The 25,714-nt window shown below is 37.6% G+C and overlaps 1 protein-coding gene across 1 annotated transcript in view; it reads right to left on the bottom strand.

The window, feature by feature from the left end:
• The window catches only part of DDR2 (discoidin domain receptor tyrosine kinase 2), a 146,889-nt gene extending 122,899 nt beyond the window's left edge, over nucleotides 1–23,990 (bottom strand). The window contains exons 1-2 of the mRNA XM_044674862.1: nucleotides 23,887–23,990; nucleotides 21,329–21,416 (exon numbers count right to left, since the gene is read on the bottom strand). Coding sequence (XP_044530797.1) covers nucleotides 21,329–21,416; nucleotides 23,887–23,990 — 192 coding nt within the window. The remainder of the gene's footprint in view (nucleotides 1–21,328; nucleotides 21,417–23,886) is intronic.
• Between the last annotated feature and the right edge of the window lie 1,724 nt (nucleotides 23,991–25,714).

Below are 25,714 nucleotides of genomic sequence, written 5' to 3'. Positions count from 1 at the left end.
CTCTATTAGATTTGACCAGCTCTGAGTAAGGAACATTAAATTCTCCTAGAATTATTGTGCTTCTATCTATGGCTTTAGACTACTCAGGGATTTTGTTTCATTATTCTAAACATCATGGTCATTCATTATATTCACATTCGAAGCCAAATTTATTGAGATAAAATTTGGGGCTGCAGTTTACCGGGTCTTGATCTCATAGCAAAGTACAAAACTACTTAACTGAGCCTCTGAAATTTATTACAAGTGTGTTTCTTCAGACCTGGGTGGGAGAAAGATTCTCTGGATTTGAGCCCACTGCTCATCCCTCTAGTCAACAGCTGGAATGTAGGTCTGCTACAAAAACAAAGCAATAACTCAAAAATGCAACCTCTTGGCACTGCCTTGTGTATATGAGAAACTTCATCACTCCTCATCAGTTACAACATTCCTAACAGTTTTTTATACTTCTAGAATCTTCTTTCGATTCTCCAGCATTTTAATTTGTGGGAAGATGATGGCTAGATGTACTAGTAAACATAATAAAGATACTATCTACTTGCTTTTAAAACTGAGACGTAATAGCCACCTCAATAATTTTTGTCAACAGAATAAAAACAGATTTTTAAAAATTTTAATAGCTCTGGAATATTTTCTTTAAAATATTTCTTTGAAATTTTCTTTAAAATAGAGAAGAGCATGATGATAAAAAATACAGGTTTAGTTCAAAAAGTCAATTAGAAGACACCTAAATACAAGTGTCCTCTACTCTTGTCTTCCTACTTAACTCCTCCCTGCTTCTAACTCCCAAGACAAGGATGAACATAATCACCACTGTCGCTGATACAAAACACCTTCCTAAGAAGATCTACTATCTCTTTAAATTCTATGTGTTTCTGGTTTTCCACAGAAAATAAATTACTAGATTTCAAAGTTCTCCTTTTTATTTCTAGTAGGTTGTATAAAAGAAGAGAGATGTGGTTCAGTCAACAAAGCATGCTGGGAAAAAACAAGAGGTCCAATTTCATATTTGCCATGGAATGCTACATCTAATCTGCAAAAAATTGTTATATTATTTTCCATCTCACTTTTCTCTGTCTGAATTTGTTTACAGATATGCTTCAAGAACTCACCAGAAAGAGGAAGTTTCATTTATAAGAGTGAAAAAAGATCCTATCAAAATTAAATGTAGTATTTTCATTGAATTGGAAATTTATATAATTGGAAATAGGTAGAGCCATTCTTCAAAGGCAATGTTGGTCTAACTCCTAAGGAGGGATGGTTAGTGTAATTTTTAGGATTACATTATTTTTCATCTGGGGAACATAAAAAATCCTTCCAGATACTAAAGATAGATTTCAAGATAGAGATAGAGAGAAACAACAAGGGAAGATGTTTCTCCCTACCATGTATTACTGAAAAAAAATTTTACAGGCTAAAAGATTCTATACTGTTTAAATAAATTAAGATGAGTTCTTTATGATCTTTGAAGTTATGTTATTATATAATTAACAAAGGGATACTCAACAATTTTTAAATGTTCTCTTATACTCTGTACATAAAGCTAAAAGCACTCAAAATGAGCATCAAGGCATTTTCTGAGTTTTAATTCCAAGATATCTATGATAATTGACAATTCAGTCAATTACAAATATGTATTAATTTCTCCTACATCCCAGGCACTAAGATGTTATGGATATAATGTTTTTAAGTGAAATAGGCTCTGATCTAGATTCTACAGGGAGAAACATCATATTTATAGATAAGGGAATACAAGAAATAAAATAAGTAGTGATTTCAGGGGACACAGGGATGGGGATATAGAATAAAGAAAGACTGCTGGAAAGAGGTAGGTTGAGTTGAGCCACAAAAGGAGGTAGAGATTGCAAGGAGCAGGTTTGAAGAGGTTGTATATCCCAGGCAGAGTAGACAGCCTCTGCCAAGACAAAACATTGCATGAGGAACAGCAAATAAACTCATTTGGCTAAAACATAGAATGAATGACAGTGTAATCAAAGTGTGAAGAAACTGTGGTATGTGATGGTGATGGAATACTACTGTACTGTAAGGAATGATGAGCAGGGTGATTTCAGAAAGACCTCCATGAACTGATGCAGAGTGAAATAAGCAGAACCAGAAAAACATTATACACACTAGCAGCAATATTGTGGAATCATAAAATGTGATAGACTTCACTGCTATCAGTGATACAATGATCCAGGACAATTCCAAGGGACTTATAAGAAAGAATGCTATAAACCTCCAGAGAAAGAACTGTTGGAGTCAAAATGCAGATGAAAGCATACAATTTTTCCTCTTATTTATTTGGGTATATATTTTGAGGTTTTGGTTTTATAAGATTATTCACTTACAAAAAATGAATAATTTGAAAATGTTTTGCATGATATTACATGTATATCCCAGATTAAATTGTTTGTCAGCTCTAGGAGTAAGGAAGGAAGAAGGAGGGAGACAATTTGGATCATATAACTTCAGAAAACTTATATGGAAAATTTTTATAATATGCATTTAATAAAAAATTAATTTTTAATTTTAAAACTTTTTTAAAAGAAGAATTGGGGAAGGGTTCCTGTAAAAGGTGACATTTTAGAGGGAAGCCAGAGAGATCAGTAGTTGGAGCAGAGAAGAGAGAGTGTTCAGTTCATGGGGGACAATCAGAGAAAATGCTTGGAATCAAGAGGGCTAGGAGGCCAGCATCACTGGATCAAAGTCAGGGAGTAAGGAGCAAAGAGTTAAAATTTGGGCAAGCAGAACATCCACTCATAAAACAGTTAGCTAACAATGAAAGTAGTCAGAGTCAAAATGAGTGAGATAGTAAGTCCTATGGGAGGTAACAGAAGGAAGAAATCAATAAGGGTTGGAGCTGTCTGGGAAGATTTTATGAAAGAGATGGGACTGGAAGTTGGATCATGTAATAAACAATAGGAAGATGATGAGAGAGAAGGAGAAAACAGCAAAGATGGGCCAGTAATAGCTTGAGCAAAAGCCATGAAGTGGGGATCAGTATGGTATATTCTCAGAAAGTGAGGATATCCTGGGACAGAGCAAAAATGAACTAAGAAATTGAAAACAAAAATGGAGGACCAGATAAGGTGAGATCTAACTACGGAGGCCATGGAAAGACTGGTTAGGAATTTGAGATTTTGTCCTAAGGGCAATGGGAATCCATTTCTTAATAAGCTGTTTCTTCTTCTCTTCTTCCTCATTCTCTTCTTCCTCCTCCTCCTTCATCTTCCTCTTCCCCTTATCTTCCATCCTAGAATCAATTCTGCATATTGTTTCCAAGGCAGAAGAGTAGTGAGGGTTGGGCAATGGGTCACACAGCTAGGAAGTGTCTGAGGCCAGATTTAAACCCAGGACCTCCAGTCCCTAGGCCTGGCTCTCAATCCACTGAGCCACCCAGCTGCTGCCCAGGTTATCACTTCCTAAAATCCTTTTAATATCTAGAACCCAATGTCCACAATCACTCTTAAATTCATCCTTTTGATTCTATTCTTATTGTCACTCCCCTAGTCTAAGCCCTTATTATTTTGTGCCTAGATGATTATAATGTCCTTGCTTCATTTAATGACAGAAATAACAAGAGCCACTCACATTTATGTAGTGTTTCAAGGTTCTAAAAGCATTGTTCATATGTTTTCTCAATGGATCCTTACAACAATCATGGGAGGTAGAGGTTATTAATATCTCCATTTTGCAGACAAAAGAGCTGAGGCTAAGAGAGATTCAGTGACTTGCCCTGGGTAAGACAGTTGGTACCTGAGGCTAGATATGAATTTAGGTCTTTCCAAGTCCAGTCTTCTTACCTATTCTGTCATCTAACTGCCTCATCCCTCTTCTTCCATCTCCCCTTAGCCTCTATTTAAATGCCTCTACCAGCTAATCACAACCTATGTTTCTAACTACATCTCCTAATGTACCTCATTGTTTTTCCTCATTCAGTGAATATTATTAAGTATTTACTACGTTTTCGGCACTGGGGACATACAGACAAAATCAAAACAGTCCCTGCTCTTAAGAAGTTTACCAACATGTATAAGTAGCTATAAAAACATATACAATCTAAATAAAAGGTGTCCCAAACGTCTTGATCCAACTTTAAACTGTGGTGGTTTAATAAATTTAACACATTTAAATTGCACTAGGAATTTTGGGATATCTTATATAAAGTAATGGGAGAACCACTGGAAGTTGAGGATCAAGAAAGAACTCATGTAGGAGTTGAGCTTCAAGGAATTTGAAATGACTGAAGTGACCAGAGAGCATTCCAAGATGGCAGACATAGAATCTTACATGAGAACAGCAAGCAATCTCCAAGCTGCATTTGCAAAAGGAGTTTTCTCCTCTCCAAGTTCCTTACATCTATTAAGTCAAGACTTAAAAAGAAAATATTTTAAAGTCTGCAAAGCATTTAACATTCCTTATCTCATATGGTCCTCAGAACAAGTCTGTGAAGTAACCACAACAGTGTTTTTTTAATAGATAAAGAAAATGAGTTTGAGTGAAGTTTTTTTACAACACACACAGCACCCAAAAGGTGAGTTAAATTATATATATTCAAGGTTTGGAGGTCAAAAATGTCAGTCTGTGATGATGCAGATTTTACTCAGATTTTCTCAAGTTTCATTGATTTTGACCTTGACCAGAATTTCAGGGAAAAAAAACTAACAAACAAGAAAGCAACTGAAAAGTCTACGAGGTCATGAGGACAGATAGAGAATAAATTATATGGCACCCATTTTTGCTGAGAGCCCTCTTGGCAGGTTGGATCAATAGGGAGGAGTCAAGTATGAGACTGAAATTAAGTTACTGATGATCAAAAGTCAAATGGAGGAAGCCAATGACCAGATTCCAAGGAAGAAGAGCCAAGGCAGTGACCAGCAGACTCTGGAGTTAGTGAAAAGCACCAGCTCTATTAAGAACACCTTTCTTTTCTTTCCTCTATCTCTTCAGGGGAAATAGGTGGGGGGTAAAAGGGGTTTCCCCCTTTGCTGGTCAGTCACTTGCCTTATGCTTTTCAGGGCTGTCAATTAAAGTAGATTAACTTGTGCTAATTAACTTGTCATGAAGTTCACCTCTAGCTTCAATAGCCCTTCCCACAGAGATAATAGATATTTTTACTCTATCTTTAAGAGATCTCTTGAGGAAGTGGCAGTTGAAGCATCTGGAGGAGTCAGCTATCACAGCTGGAGAGAGACTATAAGAAGTTCATTGAGAAAAGGGCTAAGAAAATGTCTTTCTTGAGATTTAATTATCATCTTTGAGAAAAATTGAAAAAAAATACTTCCCATGAGAATTTAATTTATATCCAATGATATAAAATATAACAAAAAATAAATATTTAATAGGAGAATTTAGTTCATATCTAATGATATGAGTATAATAAAAAGAATTCCTGAGAGATTTTTTGCCTCCATCTAGCGAGAGTTGAATGATAAGGTTGGCTTTCCCGAGTTGGGAAGAATTCAGTAGTAGCTCTGAGGGATAGGAGTGATTCTGGCAATGACCTCTCTCACTGTGATCCATTGATGGAATATGACTTTAAACCACTCCTATCCAACAACGCTACTACTGACTTCTTCCCAAGATCCAAAATGTTCATATGGGCTATTTGTGCCTACCCTGTGAGCTTGTATTGGTTTGATCAGACACACTGTACATAGACCCTAACAGAGTGATTCCCAAAGTGGGTGCCACTGCCCCCTGGTGGGTGCTGCAGCAATCCAGGGAGACAGTGACGGCCATAGGTGCATTTATCTTTCCTATTAATTGCTATTAAAATTTAAAAAAAATTAATTTCCAGGGGCGCTAAGTAATATTTTTTCTGGAAAGAGGATGGTAGGCCAAAAAAGTTTGGGAACCACTGCCCTAACATAATGAAGTTACTTTTGGTCCTCTTTGAGTATGAAAGACAGCAACCAACTACCCAACCAAATACATCTTTATATTAGTTATTATATGATTAAATTATTATATTTGACATATTTTATGTAAATTGAAAGTAAGTTAATATTTAAACTTGGTTGGTTAGAGAGTTTAAAAAATAGTAATAGCTTATGTGAGAAGCAGCTAGGTGGGCCAGTGTTTTGAGAGCCACACTTAGAGATGAGAGGTCATACTTCCCAGCTGTGTGACCCTAGGAGAGTCACTTAACCCCAGCTGTCTAGCCCTTACTGCTCTTCTGCCTTGGAACCAATAATTAGCATTGATTCTAAGGGTTTTAAAAAAAGTTTATGGTAAAGGGTTTCCTTGTTTACACTATAATCTGGGTTTATGACTCAGACCTCACTGATTAATTAAGGAGAGATACTATTCATTTCAATTGCCTTAGAACCTGGGATAAAAATTAATAAGGGAAAAAAGAAAAAAAAATTAAGGGAATGAATTAAATATAAAATTGAGGAGTGGGAGTTTGGCACAGTTGCCAATTAAAATACCACACAGCTCACCCAACTCCACATAGGCAGTATACTTGACCACCATTTTTTAAAAGAAATTAAATGATCACCAGCCTATGCTTCTTCCATTACAGAATGCACGGGATACAACTGAGGAAGAGGTAAGAAGTCAGAATGCATTAGGATGAGGGAGGAAATTTAATTCTTTACTTTCTTCTTATTATTTCAGTTGGAGCTTAGAACTAGACCTGATGAGAGAGAGCCAATTGTATTATAATCTTCCAGAGGAAATGTGAGTCATGATCATGCCCCTACATCAAGATAGATGCATAAAGTCCATAGATGGAAGGAAACTCATAGACTCTGAAGAAAGCAGCCATTTCTTTTGTCTGAAAGCACCTTGGTCTGTCAGTCCCCACAGCAATGATTGCCAAGTCTGAAAGCCTGACCTGGAAGAGAACTGCTTCTTTTGGGTTTGAAGGAATGTTGGCAATACTCTGCCTGGCCATTTTGTCTTTGTTTTGGTTCTCTTGGCTCATGCACTCTTCCAAATGGAATAGAAAGCCATGTATTTAGCATTTACTATGCTCTGAGCACTGATACATGCTACCAATACAAACAGAAAATCAAGATAGCTCCTGCTCTCGGTAAGCCCACAATCTAAAAGGGGAAAACAACAACATATATAGAAAGTCCCAATGTACCACTATTTGAACACAAAAGCCAAAGCTCGTGGAAGATGAAATCCATAACAATAAGACAGAAACTAACTCCACCAATTAGACCTAGTTCAACAAGCCATGAGGTCATCAATTATATGGTGCTGGAAAATTCTATTACAGGAGAATCTATAAGACAAAGCCTAGATACCCCAACCCATGTGGGTGATAGAGGATCAGCCAGTGTTATAGGAGGCTTACAAGTATTTTTGCCCTAGACACAAATGTTACAGGTACTGACCTAATGACTGTTTTTTTTCTTATTCAAAACCACCAGAAGAAAAAAAAACAACACCAGAAGAACATAGTATGGTTTAGAGTGGTGGAGTCAAACTTAAATAAAAATGGAGAATACCTGAGAGCATTATATTGGTTTAGAAAAACACATATTAACATTATGTTCTATTATTTTGGTAAATATTTTCTAATTGAATTTCAATCTAGTTGGAGTCAGTTGGGAGTATTGCCATCAACAATTCAGTCAATGGGATTTGTGTCTGGCATATTTGGTTTCAAAGAAAAAAACATTGAATTGGGGAGCAGAAGACCTAGAACTGACACCTCCTCTATATATGAACTTGGGCAAATCAGGCAACCAATTGTCAAGTACTTAGTAATCTCCTACTTTGTATCCTATTGAGGATACAAAGACAAAAATTAAACCATTTCTATCCTAAAGAAGTTTGCATTCTATCAATCGTTGCTTTTCTCTGGGACTTAATTTCCTCATATGTGAAATTAAGAGATAGAAACACAGGATTTCTAAGATATCGTCTAACTATATAATTTTGTGAAAGGATGATAAAGATGCTCTAACATCATCATCTTACCACCATATGTAAAATAAAATGGTTAAATGGATATTCTTCAAAAGTCACTGGAAGGAAATTGGGAGATGCTCAACAATTGGGGTATGGCTGAACAAGTTGTCATGTATGATTGAGACATAGATGGAGATGGAATGCTATTATGCTATAAGAAATGATGAGCAGGATGTTTTCAGAAAAACATGGGAAGCCTTACATGAACTGATGCAGAGTGAAATAAGCCAAACCCAAATGACTGAACAACTACAAATGACAACTATTCAGCAACAGAATGATCCAAGATAATTTCAAAGGGTTAATCATGAAAAATGTTATCCATCTCCAAAGAAAGAACTTTTGGAGTCTTAATACAGATTGAAGCATTTTTTTACTTTATTATTCTTGGTTTTTGTCTGAATTTTCTTGTACAATATGACTAATACGGAAATGTTTTGCATGACCACACGTGTATAACCTATATCAAATTGCTGCCTTCTCAAGAAGAGGGAGGAATTGAGGGAGATAATTTGGAACTCAAAAAATGTTTTTAAATAAATGTTTAAAATTCTTGTTTATATGTAATTAAGAAAAAATTAAATAAAAATTAAATGTTAACAAAAAGTTGCTTCAAGTTCTAACAGTTCATGTTCTTTGCTAGTCCTTCAGGAGAAAAGAAAGAAAATTTTTCTATTATAAACTGAATTTCTAGCAAATCCGAGTCAAAAGAGCCACATGTGCACACATACACACACACACACACACAAACATACACAGGGTGTGGCTGCAATTTGAACTGAGCCAGTCATACGTTTCTTTATCTTTACAATTCAAAATTTGAAGTAGGGCTGCAAATCATCAGCCTAGAACTATGATAAAAGTTGCACAATTAACTCCAGTACAACCCCTGGCATAGCATTCATAAACACCTGGTTGAAGAGATATAGGTAAAAGCTGAATTCTGAAAACCAGAATTCCAAAAAGTGGGTCAGACAAAAAAAGTGTATAGAATTTTCTCGAAGATAAAAATCACAGCAGTATATTAAAATGAGGAGGAACCTGAGAAAGCCTATGCTCCATATATCTTGGTTTATAGGAAATTGAAAGTCATACAGGTAAACTGGCTTGTTCAGTTATCTAGGTAGGAAGTGGAAGTTCCTTCCCTTTAGAGGGAGCTAAACAAGAGTCAGAAAAACATGAATTTAAATCTGGCTTCAGATTCTTATTAACTATGTGGCCCTGGGCAAGTCACTGAACCTCTGTCTGCTTCAGTTTCCTTAACTGTAAAAAAGGGAGAATAATAAGATATTTTCCCCAGTATTGCTTTGATGATAAAATGAAATGATAATTATAAGGTGTTTAGCACAATGTCTGGGTGAGCATTTAATAACTATTTTCCACCTTCTTTCCTTTCTTCCTTCTTTCCCACCACTATAGCACATCTCACCCTGCCTTTCTCTTGAAGGCATCCTGAGAGCCTATTTCCTTCCTAACAATAAAAGTATCATTCATCAAAGCAGTTACTGAACAACTCCTATACACCCAGCCTCTGATGGAGCCATGCCTGGCTACCGAGCTCTCAGGAGATAACTGGAAAAACAGAACGCTGCCAAGTCATCTTCCTGTTCTGTGGTATTTTCTCCAGCCCCATCAGTTGGTGATCCACTTTGAGTATAAGTTCAAATCAGGACAACTATTTCTCCATTGCAAGACTCATTCCTGGCAAAATTAAAGAATGAATTAAAGGGATGGTTAGTGGATGTCTAGAAAAGGAAGCAATGATAACATAGAGCCAGCTTGGCTACACTGAGAATGAGTCACACCATATTAACTTAATTTCCTTTTTTTTTGGGGGGGGGAGAATAATAAATGTTTCTTTAATTTAATTTAATTAGACATAATTTTAACAAAAAAAATGGACAGAGTCTCTCGTGTTATTTTTGTTTACAAGATGGAGAGATGTATGCTAAATTATTATATAGTTTAGAAATCACAAAGTTAATCACTGGAAGGGACTCTACCAGCCATCTGGTCCAACCAAAAAAAATGAAAGGAATTCTTATTATAATATACCTGACAAATGGATATCTCACCTCTGCTGGCTTAATTGAATGAATTCCTAATTAGTTGAGTGACCATAAGCAAAAAGTAACCACTGGGACCTTTGCCCAAATCTCCAAACTGCACATTTTTCCATGAAATAGAGCAAATGGACTACTGAAACTGGAAAATCTAAACACATTCCAGAAAGTTGTGCATGCAAACATCAGACACACCCACATAATGTCTCACTTTCCTGAATTCACTGATACATAATCATAGCCCCATTCCCCATAGGGGTACCATCCTGATAACTTTCAAAGCCAAATGCCCTTCTCTAGCCACCACTCTACTTGTGAGTTGTCTCTCCCATTAGAATGTAAGCCCCTTGAGGGCAAGAATCATCTTTACTTTTTTATCCTTACATCTAGCCTTTGGCATTATACTGAGCAACTAGTAAGTGCTCAATAAATGCTTTTATTCACTTATTCATAAAATGAGGTCCTCAAAAGTTATTCTTTTCCTAATCTTCCCAACAAGTGTACTCTATAATGTCTGATTTACATTATAGACATCCATCATTTATTACAATGCTTAGCTGAATACTAAGTCTTTAATTAGTTTTTCTCTTGTTTGACCTTTAATTGAATCTTTAAATCCAATCAGACATCTCTTTGGTAATGAAAGATCATGAAAGGACCAACACAAGTAATTAAGTGTTAAATCAGGAAGGGACCTAAAAAGATCATTTAATCCAATCTCTTCACTTTACAAAGAAGAATTTCAAAGTCCCAAAAAGTATGATGGCTTACCCAGTGCCATTAAGTCAGTTTGCTTGCCCAGGACTAGAAGCTCTCTGGGGAAGGTTTTCAGCTCTTGGTCTTTTAAAATCCTGGAGGGTACCATTGCAACCATCCAACTGTATTCACTAATTTCCACTTCAGTAACCCATCCTCTTTTCCTATCATACATTTCCTCATCAATAACCCAAGTGTCACGTCTTGGGTATAGATCATTGTTGAAAATATATCATTGTTATAGTTTTTTCTAATGCAGTAAAAAAGGTTTTTGGTAGTTTGATAGGTAAGGCACTAAATAAGTAAATTAATTTGGGTAGAATGGTCATTTTTATTATGTCAGCTCGTCCTACCCATGAGCACTCAATGTTTTTCCAATGTTTAGATCTAGTTTTACTTGTTTGGAAAGTGTTTTGTAGTTATGTTTGTATAATTCCTGTGTTTGTTTTGGTAGATAGATTCCTAAGTATTTTATATTATCTAGGGTGATTTTAAATGGTGTTTCTCTTTCTACCTCTTGCTGCTGTGATATGTTGGAAATATATAGAAATGCTGTTGATTTATGTGCATTTATTTTGTATCCTGCAACTTTGCTAAAGTTGTTGATTATTTCTACTAGCTTTTTATTGGAAGAACAAAAGATCAAGAATACCAAGGGAAATAATGAAAAAAAACGTGAAGGAAGGTGGCCTAGCTGTACCAGATATTAAGCTATACTATAAAGCAGCAGTCATCAAAACAATATGGTACTGGCTAAGAGATAGAAGGGAGGATCAGTGGAATAGACTTTGGCTAAGTGACGTCAGCAAAACAGTGTATGATAAGCCCAAAGAGCCCATCTTTTGGGACAAAAATCCACTATTTGACAAAAAATGCTGGGAAAATTGGAAAACAATATGGGAGAGATTAGGTTTAGATCAACATCTCACACCCTACACCAAGATAAATTCAGAATGGGTGAATGACCTGAATATAAAGAGGGAAAATGTAAGTAAATTAGGTGAACGAAAGAATAATATACTTGTCAGATCTCTGGGAAAGGAAAGATTTTAAAACCAAGCAAGAGTTAGAGAAAACTACAAAATGTAAAATAAATAATTTTGATTATATTAAATTAAAAAGTTTTTGTACAAACAAACACAATGCAACCAAAATCAGAAGGGAAACAACAAACTGGGGAAAAAATTTTATAGCAAAAAATTCTGACAGAGGTCTAATTACTCAAATAAACAAGGAGCTAAATCAATTGTATAAAAAATCAAGCCATTCCCCAATTGAAAAATGGGCAAGAGACATGAATAGGCAATTTTCAGATAAAGAAATCAAAAGTATTAATAAACACATGAGAAAGTGTTCTAAATCTCTAATAATTAGAGAAATGCAAATGAAAATAACTCTGAGGTATCACCTCACACCTAGCATATTGGCTAAAATGATAGAAGGGGAGAGTAATGAATGTTGGAGGGGATGTGGCAAAATTGGGACATTAATGCATTGCTGGTGGAGTTGTGAACTGATCCAACCATTCTGGCTGGCAATTTGGAATCATGCTCAAAGGGCTATAAAAGAATGCCTGCCCTTTGATCCAGGCATACCACTGCTGGGTTTGTACCCCAAAGAGATCATAGATAAACAGACTTGTACAAAAATATTTATAGCCGTGCTTTTTGTGGTGGCAAAAAACTGGAAAAGGAGGAGATGCCCTCCAATTGGGGAATGGCTGAAAAAATTGTGGTATATGCTGGTGATGGAATACTATTTTGCTCAAAGGAATAATAAACTGGAGGAATTCCATGTGAACTGGAAAGACCTCCAGGAATTAATGCAGAGTGAAAGGAGCAGAGCCAGAAGAACATTGTACACAGAGACCAATACACTGTGGTAAAATAGAAGGTAATGGACTTCTGTACTAGTAGCAATGCAATGATCCAGGACAATCCTGAGGGATTTATGAAAAAGAACATTACCCACATTCAGAGGAAGAACTGGGGGAGCAGAAACACAGAAGAAAAACAACTGCTAGAACACTTGGGTTGGTGAGGACATGATTGGAGATGTAGACCCAAAAGGACCACACCAATGTAACTATCAATAATATGTAAATAAGTTTTGACTGACCACACATGTTAAAAGCAGTGGAAATGGGAATTAGCGACTGCGGGGGGTGGGGAGGTGGAGGGCGGGGTTGAGGGGGCGAAGGATAAAGTAAAAACATGAATTATGTAACCATGGAAAATTTTTCTAAAAATAAAAAATTAAAAAAATAATAAAATAAAAATAAAAAATAAATAAAGGGGGAAAAAAAGAAAATGTATCATTGGTTACTCGAACCCACTACTATTCTTCTCATTTTCCATTGGGTAACTCATTGCTCTTTGAGACTGTCTGTGGTATCACAAGAGTTGAGGCCATAAAGGGAATGTGTGTGTGTTAAAAAGATGGATTTTCATATTTTAAATTGTTGAAAGCACAACACAGTTGTTCAAATACAATCCAATCTATTCTCTTCCTCCTGTTAAATCTTGAATCTTATCTATTATTCATCTGTAACAGCTATCCCAGATATATGTATTGATGAACTAAGTAATTGAATGGGTTGTTCATCCAATTTCATCTTATAGCCCGGATAATAATCATTTTTCATTCATTCCCCTTCCCACCAAATAGACTGCTGGATGATCTATTTCAAATAAGCAAAAATCTCATTAAGATGGTCCTAGAAGGGGAAGGTAGGTGGTTCATTTAGTGCAGAGAGAACCAGACCTAGATATGAGTTCAAATCTGGATTCTCAGATACTTCCTAGCTGTGTGACCTTGGGCAAGTCACTTAACCCTGATTGCCTATCCCTTACCTCTCTTCTGCTTTGAAGCCAATATTCTAAGATGGAAGGTAAGGATTTAAAACAAATTTTAAAAAGATAGTCCTCTAATATTCCAGATTTTAAGGTGATCAGCACAATTTTGTCTACAAATAGAAATATCTGAATAACTTTTCCAGACTATTGGATGGAGCTTCCTTCCTTCGTTAGAGTGATAATTTTAGTGAGCATAAATCTTTCTTCTTTATGCATAATAATCAGTGGTTCACAAAATGTTTATTTTGGGGTTGTGTTTAATAATGAAGATATGATTTTAAAATCCATAATTGTGTTCATTCCTTCTCTGAGATTATCTCATAGAATGTTGGAAGAATTTCTTTTAAAAGCATTCAGAATTATGTCGCCTCCATTGCAGATGTCCTTGGATTTCCAATAATATTGTCAGAAAACCAAATCTGAGAAAGTTGTTTTACTGACAATGAATTAAACTAACAAAGTGGAGTCACCAAACATAGCAACACTTGAACCTGCAAGACTCACTTAGGAGAATAATTACATAAACCTTCAAAGCTTGCAAGTGAATGAAGTCAAAAGAATTTGCCCCAGCCTAAAGGAAGCAAGTCAAATGGTTGGCCCATCTGATGGCACAGGTAGGTACAGAACTCTTGTGTTTCTGGATACCAGGTTTTGGAGTAAGCCATGGTACAACAGGGACTCTTTGAAGAAGAAACTGGGCAAATTTAATTTTAAGATTGATGCTTATAAGTAATTAGCTACAAAATCACAGAAGGCTAGAGTTAAAAAGGAAAGATGAACTAATCTGATAACACTAGGGAGTGTCATAGAATGCTGGGGGTTGGGGGGGAAGACAGATTAGGGATGATTTAGTCTACTACCTTCGTTTTAACAAATGTGGAGGTCGATAGTGAAGAACTGAAATTATTGGTTCAAGGTCTCCAAGTGATTTAGTGACAAAGCCAGGACTAGAATTCGATTCTCCTGACTCCTGGTCCTGTGTTCTTCTGCCAGCGGAATGAGTCACTTCACATATTCTCAAGTGCCCAAATGTGTGGACTAGAACATATGTGTTACAGGAAGTCAGGAGGAGGAGAAGTCAGAGAATCTGGGATCTGGAAGATCACTGGGACATAGATGAAGATGGATCTTCCTGATTCCAAGCCCAGAACTCTATCCACTGCGCCTTCTAGCAGCCTTCTTGGGAATTTCCCAATAGCCCATCCATCCTCAAATCCCTTCTGTATGGCTATAAAATCTTTTTTTTTTCCCTTCTCTCCAAGACTCAGAATTCCACATGCCCACACCCAGAATCCCATGGGCCAAGAACAACAATAACATATTTATCTAGCACCTGAAGATTTACAAAGCAATTTCTTCACAACAGCCTTCTAAGACTGGTGGAGTACGTATTATTATATTCACTTTACAAAGAAAGAAATTGATAGCCAGAGAGTTTAAGTTGTTTGTTCAATGTCACATGATTAACAAGGAGTAGAGCCAAAATTCAGGTTTTCTGAATGTAAGTCCAGATCACATTCCAAAATTCTAGGCTGGCCCCATTAATAACTTTTAGTGGAATGGTCTCTTAGGTTTGCAGATGTGTGGTACAACATAAGACAAGTGTAATTGAATTGTTCAATTGAATTTTGACAGGGCAAAATTACCCAAAAGATATCAGGTAGCCACACCTGTCCATGAACCATGGTGCTAAAAATCAATATTTCTTTAATTGAGGCTGATAACACTAGCAATGATAAGGTGGTAGGAGACTTAGACCAATACCATAAGAATGTCATTTCTATATAGCACCATTAGCTTAATGGAATACACAAAAAACTAGTCTCAAAGCCATAAAGACCTGAATTCAAGTCCTTCTTCAACCACATGCCAGCTATGTGACCCTGAGCAAGTCATTTAACTCTCAGTCTTTTCTAGGAAGTTCCCTAAAACTATAAATTTCAGAGAAGGAATAGACCTGCTTTAGCAGAAGGAATTCCCTCCCTTGAGAGTTTCATATACAAAAGAAATTTCTCATCCAACCCCAATCACTATAAAGCACTATAATACCCACAAAGTAGTTTTCTTACAACAACCGTTAAGTAGTACAGAGATGACAATATGACCTATTTTATAGATGAGGAAACTGAGGCTAAGGGAGGATCAAGTGAGTTATCCATGACTATGGTAAAGAAAATCTAAAATACAGATGTCCTGATTTAAGGTCCATTCTCCCTAAAATGTAGCAGAGGCTATTTATCTAACAAACAGTGCAATTTCTGTCCCCTCCTTAGCTTTCTATGACCTCTCCAGCCCACTAACAGTGGATTTCTGGGTCCCGGATGGGTTCTTTTAACATTTATCTCCAACCAGAGCCTGGCACAGAGTATTGTTTCTGTCCTGTGAATTGGGAGGACTTCTTTCCACCTAAGGATTGGAGGAGGGTACCAAGGGGTGGAGAGGAATGTCAGACAGTACAGGCAGTAATAGCCAAAAGCACCTGCGGGGTTTAGGATCAACTGGAAAAGGAAAGGCACAAATTAACTGATGTTAACAGTGTGATGGTATCCAGCTGAAGGGAGGTCTACCAAAGCAAACACTGACATCAGGATTCTACCCTTTCTGTGGCTTTTCCTAGCAAAGGGGAGAGAGACAGAGACAGACAGACAGACAGAGAGACAGAGAGATCGAGACCGAGAGACCGAGAGACAGAGAAAGAGACAGAGAAGAGACAGGGACAGAAAGAGAGAAATATAGAGACAGAGAGAGATACAGAGACAGAGACAGAGAGAGATACAAAGACAGAGACAGAGAAAGAGACAGAGAGACAGAGACAGAGACAAGACAAGGGGGAGAGAGAGAGACAGAGATATGGAGAAAGATGGGAAGAGACAGAGATGAGACAGAGACAGAGATGAGACAGAGACAGAGAGAGAGGAGAGAGAGAGAGAGAGAGAGAGAGAGAGAGAGAGAGAGAGAGAGAGAGAGAGAGAACATGGGTTCGGATCCAGGCTTTTCCAATTAATCTATGTGACCTCAGGAAACTCACTAAATGCTCTTCTCTAAAATGAAGACTTCAGGCTAAATTATCTCTATGGTCTTTTCCAATTCATAATCTAAAGTCCTATTAGCCTCCACGTTTTCTTTCAGCTATAAGACTAGAAAATCACTATATGAGGCTACAGCTTGCTGCAATTGTCCAATTGTATCTAAATCTTGGTGATTGATTTGGAGTTTTCCTGGCAAAGATACTAGAATAGTTTGCCATTTCTTTGTCTGCTTCATTTTACAGATGAGGAAACTGAGGCAAATAAGGTAAAAACAAAAACTCATTCAGGATCACATAGTAGTAAGTATCTGAGGCTGTATTTGAACCCAAGTCCTCCCAATTCCAGAGACAGAATTCTAGTCGCCATACCATCTAGCATGGCTATAGCTTGTTTAGTTATAATAGACCTTGTACATATCACCTCTCCATCTACTCAGAAATCTTTACCATGTTCTGAAAGCGAACTTTGTCAGTCTCATAGAAAAATGTTTAAAAAAATTAAGCTCTAAATCTAAAATAGTTTGGGAAAGATGAATAATTCATCAAAGAGCAATCCTCAGTACAACACTAAATTTGCCTCTGCCATGCCCACAAGGTCTATTCAGAGGCATTTTTCTCTCTTCAGGACCTTCCCCAAACTCACTTTCCTTCCCAGACATTCAGTGTCCTCATGTTGCTTCTCTTCTCCCTAAGCCTATCCAATCTGCTCTCAGATCCTTCATGTACATTCATAAACAGTTGATCGAACCTCAATGTTGGTCTTCCCAGAAGATTTTCTATTTTAACAGCAAAGAATTAAGCTAAAAGGATGAAGCTCTAAGGGTAGACTGACCTTTGGGATAGGCTAGAGATTATTTGGAAGAAGATGAATTCCTTGATATTAGCCCTAAAATTAATTTCCATGTGTGAACTGGAGACAACAGGCTCACCCTAGGTCATGATAAGGGAACACCCCATCCATAACTCATATCGGCTCTCTCACTAAAGGCTCATTCCCAAGATTGTATTGAGGTATTATATGGTTCCAAATAGACAATTAAGAGGATGATGTGAATGAGTCACCCAACTGGGAAATTGGGAAGGAACATCTGAAGAGAACAAAACAAATTAAAATTCATCCTTTGGCTAACACCAACAATAACAGTCACACAATTCTTAACTGAGATAGACTCCACCGCCTTTCTTCCTGATCCTAGGATCCCACAAGCATAGTATCTCCAACATGGAAGGAGCCACTGAGGCTACTGAGTCCAATCCAAGTCTGAAAAAGAATTCCTACTGTCATATGTCTAACTCGTGGTAATACAGTCTCTGCATGAAGGACTCCTGTGATGACAACTGGGTAACCCCTAGAATAGCTCAGGTGGCTATGTGGCACAGTGGATGGAGCACCAGGCCTGGAGTCAGAAAGACCTGAGTTCTAATACAGTCTCAGATACTTATTGGCTGTGTGTCCCTGGGCAAGTCACTTAACCCTATTTGCCTCAGTTCCTCATCTATAAAATGAGCTGGAAAAGGAAATGGCAAACCACTCCAGTATCTCTACCAGGGAAACTCCAAATGGGGTCATGAAGAGTCAAGAACAACTGAACAACAACCACCACCAAGCAGTCCAATCCACCATTTTGGATAATTGGTTGGATAACAAATCCATTCAATTTGGATAACTATTAGATTTTTTTTTCTTTACATTGAATTGATGCCTTCCTCTCTGCACCATTTCCTCATTGCTCTTAGTTTTTCCTGCTGAAGCCAAGCAGAACAAATTGAATCATTTTTCCATAGCCCTTTGAAAATTTTAAACAACAACAACAAAAATACAAAGTCATTTTAAAATTGTATAATAAAAGTTGAAATATTTCAAGAAGAAAAAAAACAAGTCTGGCTTGTAAATAAACTAAAGTCATAGATTCTAAAAAAAAAAGAAAAGAAAAGAAAATTTTAAACAAATATGGCTTAAAGAGGACTGAACAGAGAACCAGGAAGACACCCAAGTTCAAATCCTGCCTTTAACACTTGTAAGCTATATGATGATAATCAAACCACTTAACCTCAGTGCCTCAGTGCCCTCATTTGTTAAATAAATATTAATATGTCTACTATCTACCTCATCAGACAGTTATGGTAAATGTTCTGGAAACCTTCAAGCACTATATACATATAACTGTCATTCCAGCTCTAAGTGCCTTGATAAAATATTTGTGTCTTAATCAATTGAGAAAATAAAGATTTCATTTGTGTCCTTGACTTGGTTGAAAATTCAAAGTTCGCTCAGATAATTGATACACACAGCAGTACAGGAGAAACTTTACCTAATAGAAATGGTTACTGACTCCCACTTGAGGTTCTATTTCCTCCACGAAAATTTCACTGATTCCATCCCTGCCTCAAGCAGAATAGGGACTTGCAAAACATCTCATCCTATCCTCTCTTTACGGATGAGGAAACAAAGACCCAGGAAAGTCAAATGATTCAACCAAAGTTACATTTGTTCTAAGCATCAGAGATGAGATTTGAGCCCAGGTCTTCTGATGACAATGCCAGCCCTATATCATACTATCTCCTAAGCTCTCCTTCCTCCAGTTTTTCATGTCAGATTTCCTGGAACTCTATTTTGAACTTTATTGAATTCTCCCCGCTTTGTTTCATGCATTTGGTACTGGGATAATAAACTCCTTGAGAGAAGAGTTTCTGTTATATTTATCTTTGTATCCCACCTAATCTGGTGCTTTGCCCACAGTTGTTCATCCTTCATTCTGGAGAGGACCAATGAAATTACAGGGTGTGTCTTGACCTCTGCATGAGGGGTTTAAATGAGGCAGAATTGTAATAAGGTTGGAAAAGTGGATTACAGGCATTCTTACTCTCTCTTCCAGTCATCTAAATCCAGTGCAAGACAAAAGTTGGGATCACTGGTGATAAAGTGAATAAATTTGGCATCTTCCATGTCTGACTAAGCTCTGAGTACTCCACAGTGCCTGCTTCAGCAACCTTCAATGGCTCTTGGAACAAATTGTTCTCATGTGCCCATTCCACCATTCTTGTACATAGTAGGCATTTAATAAATGTTCACAGAAAATATCCCAGAGTCCTTGCTCTCTGAGGGACTTATAGAGAAAAGAGGGCATAAATGTAAAAAAAAGAAACAATACACAGTAGCATACGCTGAGTGCCAGTAATATATTAATATGGTGATTTATTTAAAATGCAAATCTTACTTTATCATTCTGCTACTCAATAAATTCTAAGGTCAAAGATAAACTCTTCTGCTATTTCACAACCTGCCTCCCATTTACCCTTCCAGCCTTATTCCACATTATTCTCCTTTATAATCCTTACAGTCAAGCCAAATTGATCTTCTTGCTGTTTCTCATCCATGAGTCTCAGTATCCCACCTTCTGGTCTTCATACAAGTTTTCCACATTGCCTTTCTCATCTTTTTCACTTGGAATTCCTAATTTCCTTCATTGCTCAGCTAAAGCACCACCTTCTAGATGAGACTTTTCTTGGTCCTAATCCAACTGCTGTTATCCCTCCCTAGCTGCTGGTGCTTTTAAAAAAACTCATGTTTATAGTCTGTTTATAATTATATGTGTATCTATTTTCTCCTGTGATTAATAGATTGTAAGCCTCTCCAGGGAAGGAACCTACCGCACACACACACACACACCTTTGCCTTTCTAGCATTTAGCACAATGCCTGATACATAATAGGTTCTTAATAGATATTTGTTGACTTATGGATTGAAACATATTAAACCCATTCTAAGGAGGATCAGATCTGGGTAACCTGAAGTGCTCAGAGAAGGCTTCATGATTGGTCCCTGGAATATGGGGATATTTTCAAAATATGGGGGAGAAGGAAGAAGGAAGTTGTGATTCTGGAGATTTAGAAGGTGTTGAGACTAGGTGTAGGAAGCTAGCACCATTGCACACCCCTAGGGCTTCATGCCCTGCCACTCAGGCTCTGACCCAAAATCCCTGTGAGAAAAAGAGACCAAACACAAGTCACACCATCCATTAGGCTCTACTGCCTGCTAATTGGCTGCCATCTTCTCATTTGTTCATTATGGGAGTTGGATTACCTGACCTATAGGGTCTCCATGATCCCATGACTCTCAAAAAATGTTTTCAAGACACATGAATCATGTAACCATGAAAAAATACTTAAAGATAAAAAATTAAAATTAAAAATAAAGCTAATTAAGTACCTAAAAATAAATAAATGTGTTGAAGAGATATATAATTTTGAATATGGCCAAAATGGGAAATTGCTTTGCTATAATATACATACCTGTTATGAGAGCTTTTTTTTTATTTTGTTGTTATTGTTTGTGGTTCAATGAAGGGGAGCAAGGAAGTTCAAGAGAGAGGGAAAAAAGCTTTTTTAAAATAATTTTTAAAATAAAATATTTTATAATTTTTTAAGAAAAGAAACATGATGAAAAACTCATGGAGCATAAAATAAAATTTCCTACACTAAAAGAGGGAAAAATGTATTCAAAGGACCAAAATCACCATTTCCCAAAGGTTCCTTTCACACCATAAGGATAGATGGAGTCACTAAATCAAGATTGTAGTGGGATATTCGAGTCTGGGATAGGACTACATGTCTTCCCTGAAACCCTGACTCTAATCCCAAGTGATCTCCTCCCTTTTTAGCTTTAGCCCCAGTCAGCCTTCACACCGCACCCATACACTGATGTCCACACTCACCACACCTCTGGTATGGCCCCTCTCTGAACTCTGGGAGATGGCTGGACAGGCACAGAGCTGGAGACTGCTCAAGAGTGAAGAAGTGATTGCTCACACAATGGAATGCCAATTCCCTGGTCCCAAGACTGAGCCCAGGATTTCTTGGTCTTATAGGACCACAGACTAGTCAAACCATGCTTTCCCCTAGTTAAGTACTTGAAGCCAGTTGGAGTTCTTCTAGGAGACAATGGTGAGGCTCAAGGAGTCCCAAGACTTTCTAATCCCTCTTCACCATAATGCCATCCCCTCTGTTGCCTATCTCAAGGGTATCCCCTGTATAGTTTGGTCACACACAGCTCTTTGTAAATTGTCTCCCCCCATTAGACTGTGATTTCTTTGAGAGCAAATTTCAAAATTTCTTTGAAAGCTGAATACCCAACACTCGATACAGTATCTGGCACATAGTAGGAGCTTTTAAAAACGTTTATTGGCTGACTGGCAAGAGGAAAACTTTGTGGTTTGGGGTGTTGTTGTTTTCCTAGGGTAGGGAGTCAACTGTTTGTTACTGAATATATCATTTTAGTTGTATCTGACTCCTTATAATCCCATTCGGGATTATCTTGGCAAAGATGCTGGGGTGGTTTGCCATTTCCTTCTCCAGTTTATTTTACAGCAGATGAAACTGAGACAAACAGAGTTAAGTGACTTGCCCAGGTTCACAGAGCCAGTAAGTATCTGAGGCTGGATTTGAACTCAGGCCTTCCTGACTCCAGGACAAATTCTCTATTTTTTGGGCACCTACCCAGCCCCATGTAGATATTAGGATCAAAGATTAGAGCTGGGACAAAATTTAGAGCCATCTATTTTATGTTATATAGATGAAGAAACTGAGACCAAGAGAGTGTTTAGTGCCTTGAACACAGGATGAATTTCTAAATATTCATCAGAAGTAAGTCCAGCGGTTAAACAAAGTCAGGTATTAATGCATTGCTGGTGGAGTTGCAAATTGATCCAGCCATTCTGGATGACAATTTGGAACTATGCTCAAAGGGCTCTTTACTGCCTGCCCTTCAATCCAGCCATAGCACTGCTGGGTTTATACCCCAAAGAGATAATAAGGAAAAAGACTTGTACAAAAATATTCATAGCTGCACTCTTTGTGGTGGCAAAAAAAACTGGAAAATGAAGGGATGCCCTTCAATTGGGGAATGACTAAACAAATTGTGGTGTCTGTTGGTGATGGATACTATTGTGCTCAAAGGAATAATGAACTGGAGGAATTCCATGTGAACTGGAAAGATCTCCAGGAATTGATGCAGAGTGAAAGGAGCAGATCCAGGAGAACACTGTACACATACACTGATACACTGTGGTAAAATCAAATGTAATAGACTTTCTACTAGCAGCAATGCAAGGATCCGGGACAATTCTGAGGGATTTATGAGAAAGAACATTATCCACACTCAGAGGAAGAACTGCGGGAGCAGAAACACAGAAGAAAAACAATTGCTTGGTCACATGGGTCGATGAGGATATGATTGGGAATGTAGACTCTAAGCAATCACCCTAATGCAAATATTAATAATATGGAAGTAGGTCTTGATCCATAACACATGTAAAACCCAGAGGAATTGTGTGCTGGCTTTGGGAGGGGGATTGGGAGAAGGGGAGAGAAAGGACATGAATCATGTAACCATGGAAAATATTATAAATTAATTAATTTTTAAAAATTAAAAAAACAAAAACAAAGTCAAGATGTGTCAGAAACAGAATTTGAACCTGGATCCTCTAATTCCAAATCCACAATATTGTGCAGCCTTGCTTAAAATTACATAATACTTTGCAAAAATTATCTCAGTCAATTCTGGTAACATCATTCATTATTTTACAGATGACAAAACAGATGTCTTAAGAAACAGAGAAATTTGGCCAAGGTTCCATAATTGAGACATGTTCAAGTTAGGATTTAAACCCAGATCTTCTGCCTTCTAATTCAAAGGTTTCTTTGCCACCTCAGGCTATATTAGTTCTATCTCTCTCATGACTGTGATTACAAAGAATGATAATTACTCACATGTAAACACCTTCCTGACAATAATCCCTTGAGGTAGGTAGCTTTGCACTATCATGTCCGTCTTACAGATGAAGAAATAGAGGATAAGAAAGGGAAATGGACTCACCTACAGTCATACAATTACCAGTAGATGACAGCTAACACACATTTCCAATGGTCAATAGTAAATTAATTAATTAAGCACCTACTATGCGCCAGGGACTGTGCTTAAGCCCTGGAGATACAAATGGAACTTTCTTTCACTGGGAGCTTTGGGAGTTCTTTGCTTCATCTCTAGTCCTCCAATCACAGAGGCAGAGTGATTTTCTAGTAGCCCAGTCTGCTTCTGGACTCTCATGTCCAGGGGCTTTCCTAATGTTTTGCCTAAAGGGCCATGCCATGTTCTATGTCTATGCCATCTTGCCAGGATCTCTTGATCTCCTGCATGGACCCCACTAAGAGGTCTCAGAAAGTGTTGTCAAAAACCAAAGCCATCCCTGACCTTGTGACACAGACCTCGTCAGCCAGCCCTTTGGTGAACGCTGTGCCTAATATCTGCATGAGCTTGACGTCAAAGATGTTGCACACCCGACATAAGAGAGCCATAAATACAAATGCAATGAGCAAATGATATCTTTCAGTTCTAAATCGACACTCCTATGATTTGACCTGGTTACCAGACCCATGTTCCCACTCCCTAATCTTGCTGCCAAAGTGTAATCATGCATTTCCACCTGATTTTCCCATTTTTCCCTCCTGTCACCATACTAAATTCTGTGAGTATCGTATTAGAGACAATGGTTTGTTCAGTCATTTTTCAGCCATGTCTAACTCTTCGTGACCCCATTTTGGGTTTTCTTGGCAAAGATACTGAAATGGTTCACCATTTCCTTTTCCAGCTCATTTTATAGATAAGGAAATTTAGGCAGACAATGTTAAGTGACTTGCCCAAAGTCACATAGCTAGTAAGTGACTAAGGCCAGATTTGTACTCCCAAAGATGAGTCTTCCTGACTCCAAGCCTGGCATTCCATCCAATACTTCACATAGTTGTCCCAAAAAGAGAATTTAAGGAACACCAATCCAGAGGCTTAGATATTTCTTGCTCATATACTTTTTATAAGGAATCAAAGTAGGAGTGAGGGGCATTAATTCCAACTGCTGCTTCTCTGAACTCGCAGTTCAGCTGCCCTACCTCCCACAGAACAAATCACTGTCTCTGTCTCAATGAGACCAAAAGCTCCTGGAAGACAGAAAAATAATTTTAAAACCATTTTTTAACCCTTCAGTAGACCTAACTGAATTTTGGTATATAGTAAATACCAAAGGATTAGTCAATTTGAAAGTCCTAACTATCTAGCCTCAGAAATTCAGCTGAGCAACAGAGCACTATTTAGAACCTCTAAGGAAGAGAGCATCCTCCCCCTCTCCTTTGGGAAATAAAAAAGGAAGGAAGATGAAAATCTCAACCCCTCAACACAACAGACATCTTTGATCTCATCTGTGTCACTGTCTTTTCTTTCAGACTCTCTTGGAAACCAATTTGGTGTCCAAGAGCTAAAGTCATCTCACTGTTTAGCATGAGCTGGCCAAATCATCTTTGGAATAATATTGTTTTTTCTTCATTTTCCAGGGTTTGTCAACACTCCCTCTCACCCTGGCTCTCCAAGAGCAGAGGAAACACTATTTCCTTTTAATTATATAAAGGCCTATTATTCTTCATGGTACAACCAGATTGCTTTCCTGAAATGATTCAATGAAGCAGTTTGGGGACAAAGAAGTCTTTGGGGACTTCTAGTTTTGGTTAAAATCAATAAGCATTTATTAAGCACCTACTATATTTTAGGTGCCTAAATCTAGGGGTCTGGCTGTTAATTCAGTCATGGTAAGGCAAGAGGAAATAGCTTGTTGGAAGCAAAGGGGAAGATGGTCATTGTTTACTGAAGCCAGGGGAGCCTACGTCTTCAAGCATGTCTTTGAGGTATGTGGTCAAGAGTAGGCTATAAGGTGATCTATATAGGCTCTGAGGCTGGAGGTTGCTAAATCATAATTTTAGTCAATCTCTTAGACATCCCCAAACCTTCTTTCCAAGACTTCCCAAGACCTTTGGAGGTAGAGGGCAAGATTGTGCTCTGGAGATGGAGATAGATGGATAAACAGACAGACAAAGGAGGAAGAACATAGCAAGACATAGTTTTATATGCACATGTATCTTTTTGCCAAGGGGAGGGAAAGGAGAGAGAGCGATACCTGGGAATTTACACATAACAGATGAATTTTTTTAAAAGACATAGGAAGAACAAAATGGCCCCAGCAATGATAATTACAATT

The sequence above is a fragment of the Gracilinanus agilis genome, chromosome 4, assembly GCF_016433145.1.
Source record: "Gracilinanus agilis isolate LMUSP501 chromosome 4, AgileGrace, whole genome shotgun sequence".
Taxonomy (NCBI): Eukaryota; Metazoa; Chordata; class Mammalia; order Didelphimorphia; family Didelphidae; genus Gracilinanus; species Gracilinanus agilis.
This window is presented reverse-complemented; position numbering and strand designations above follow the sequence as displayed.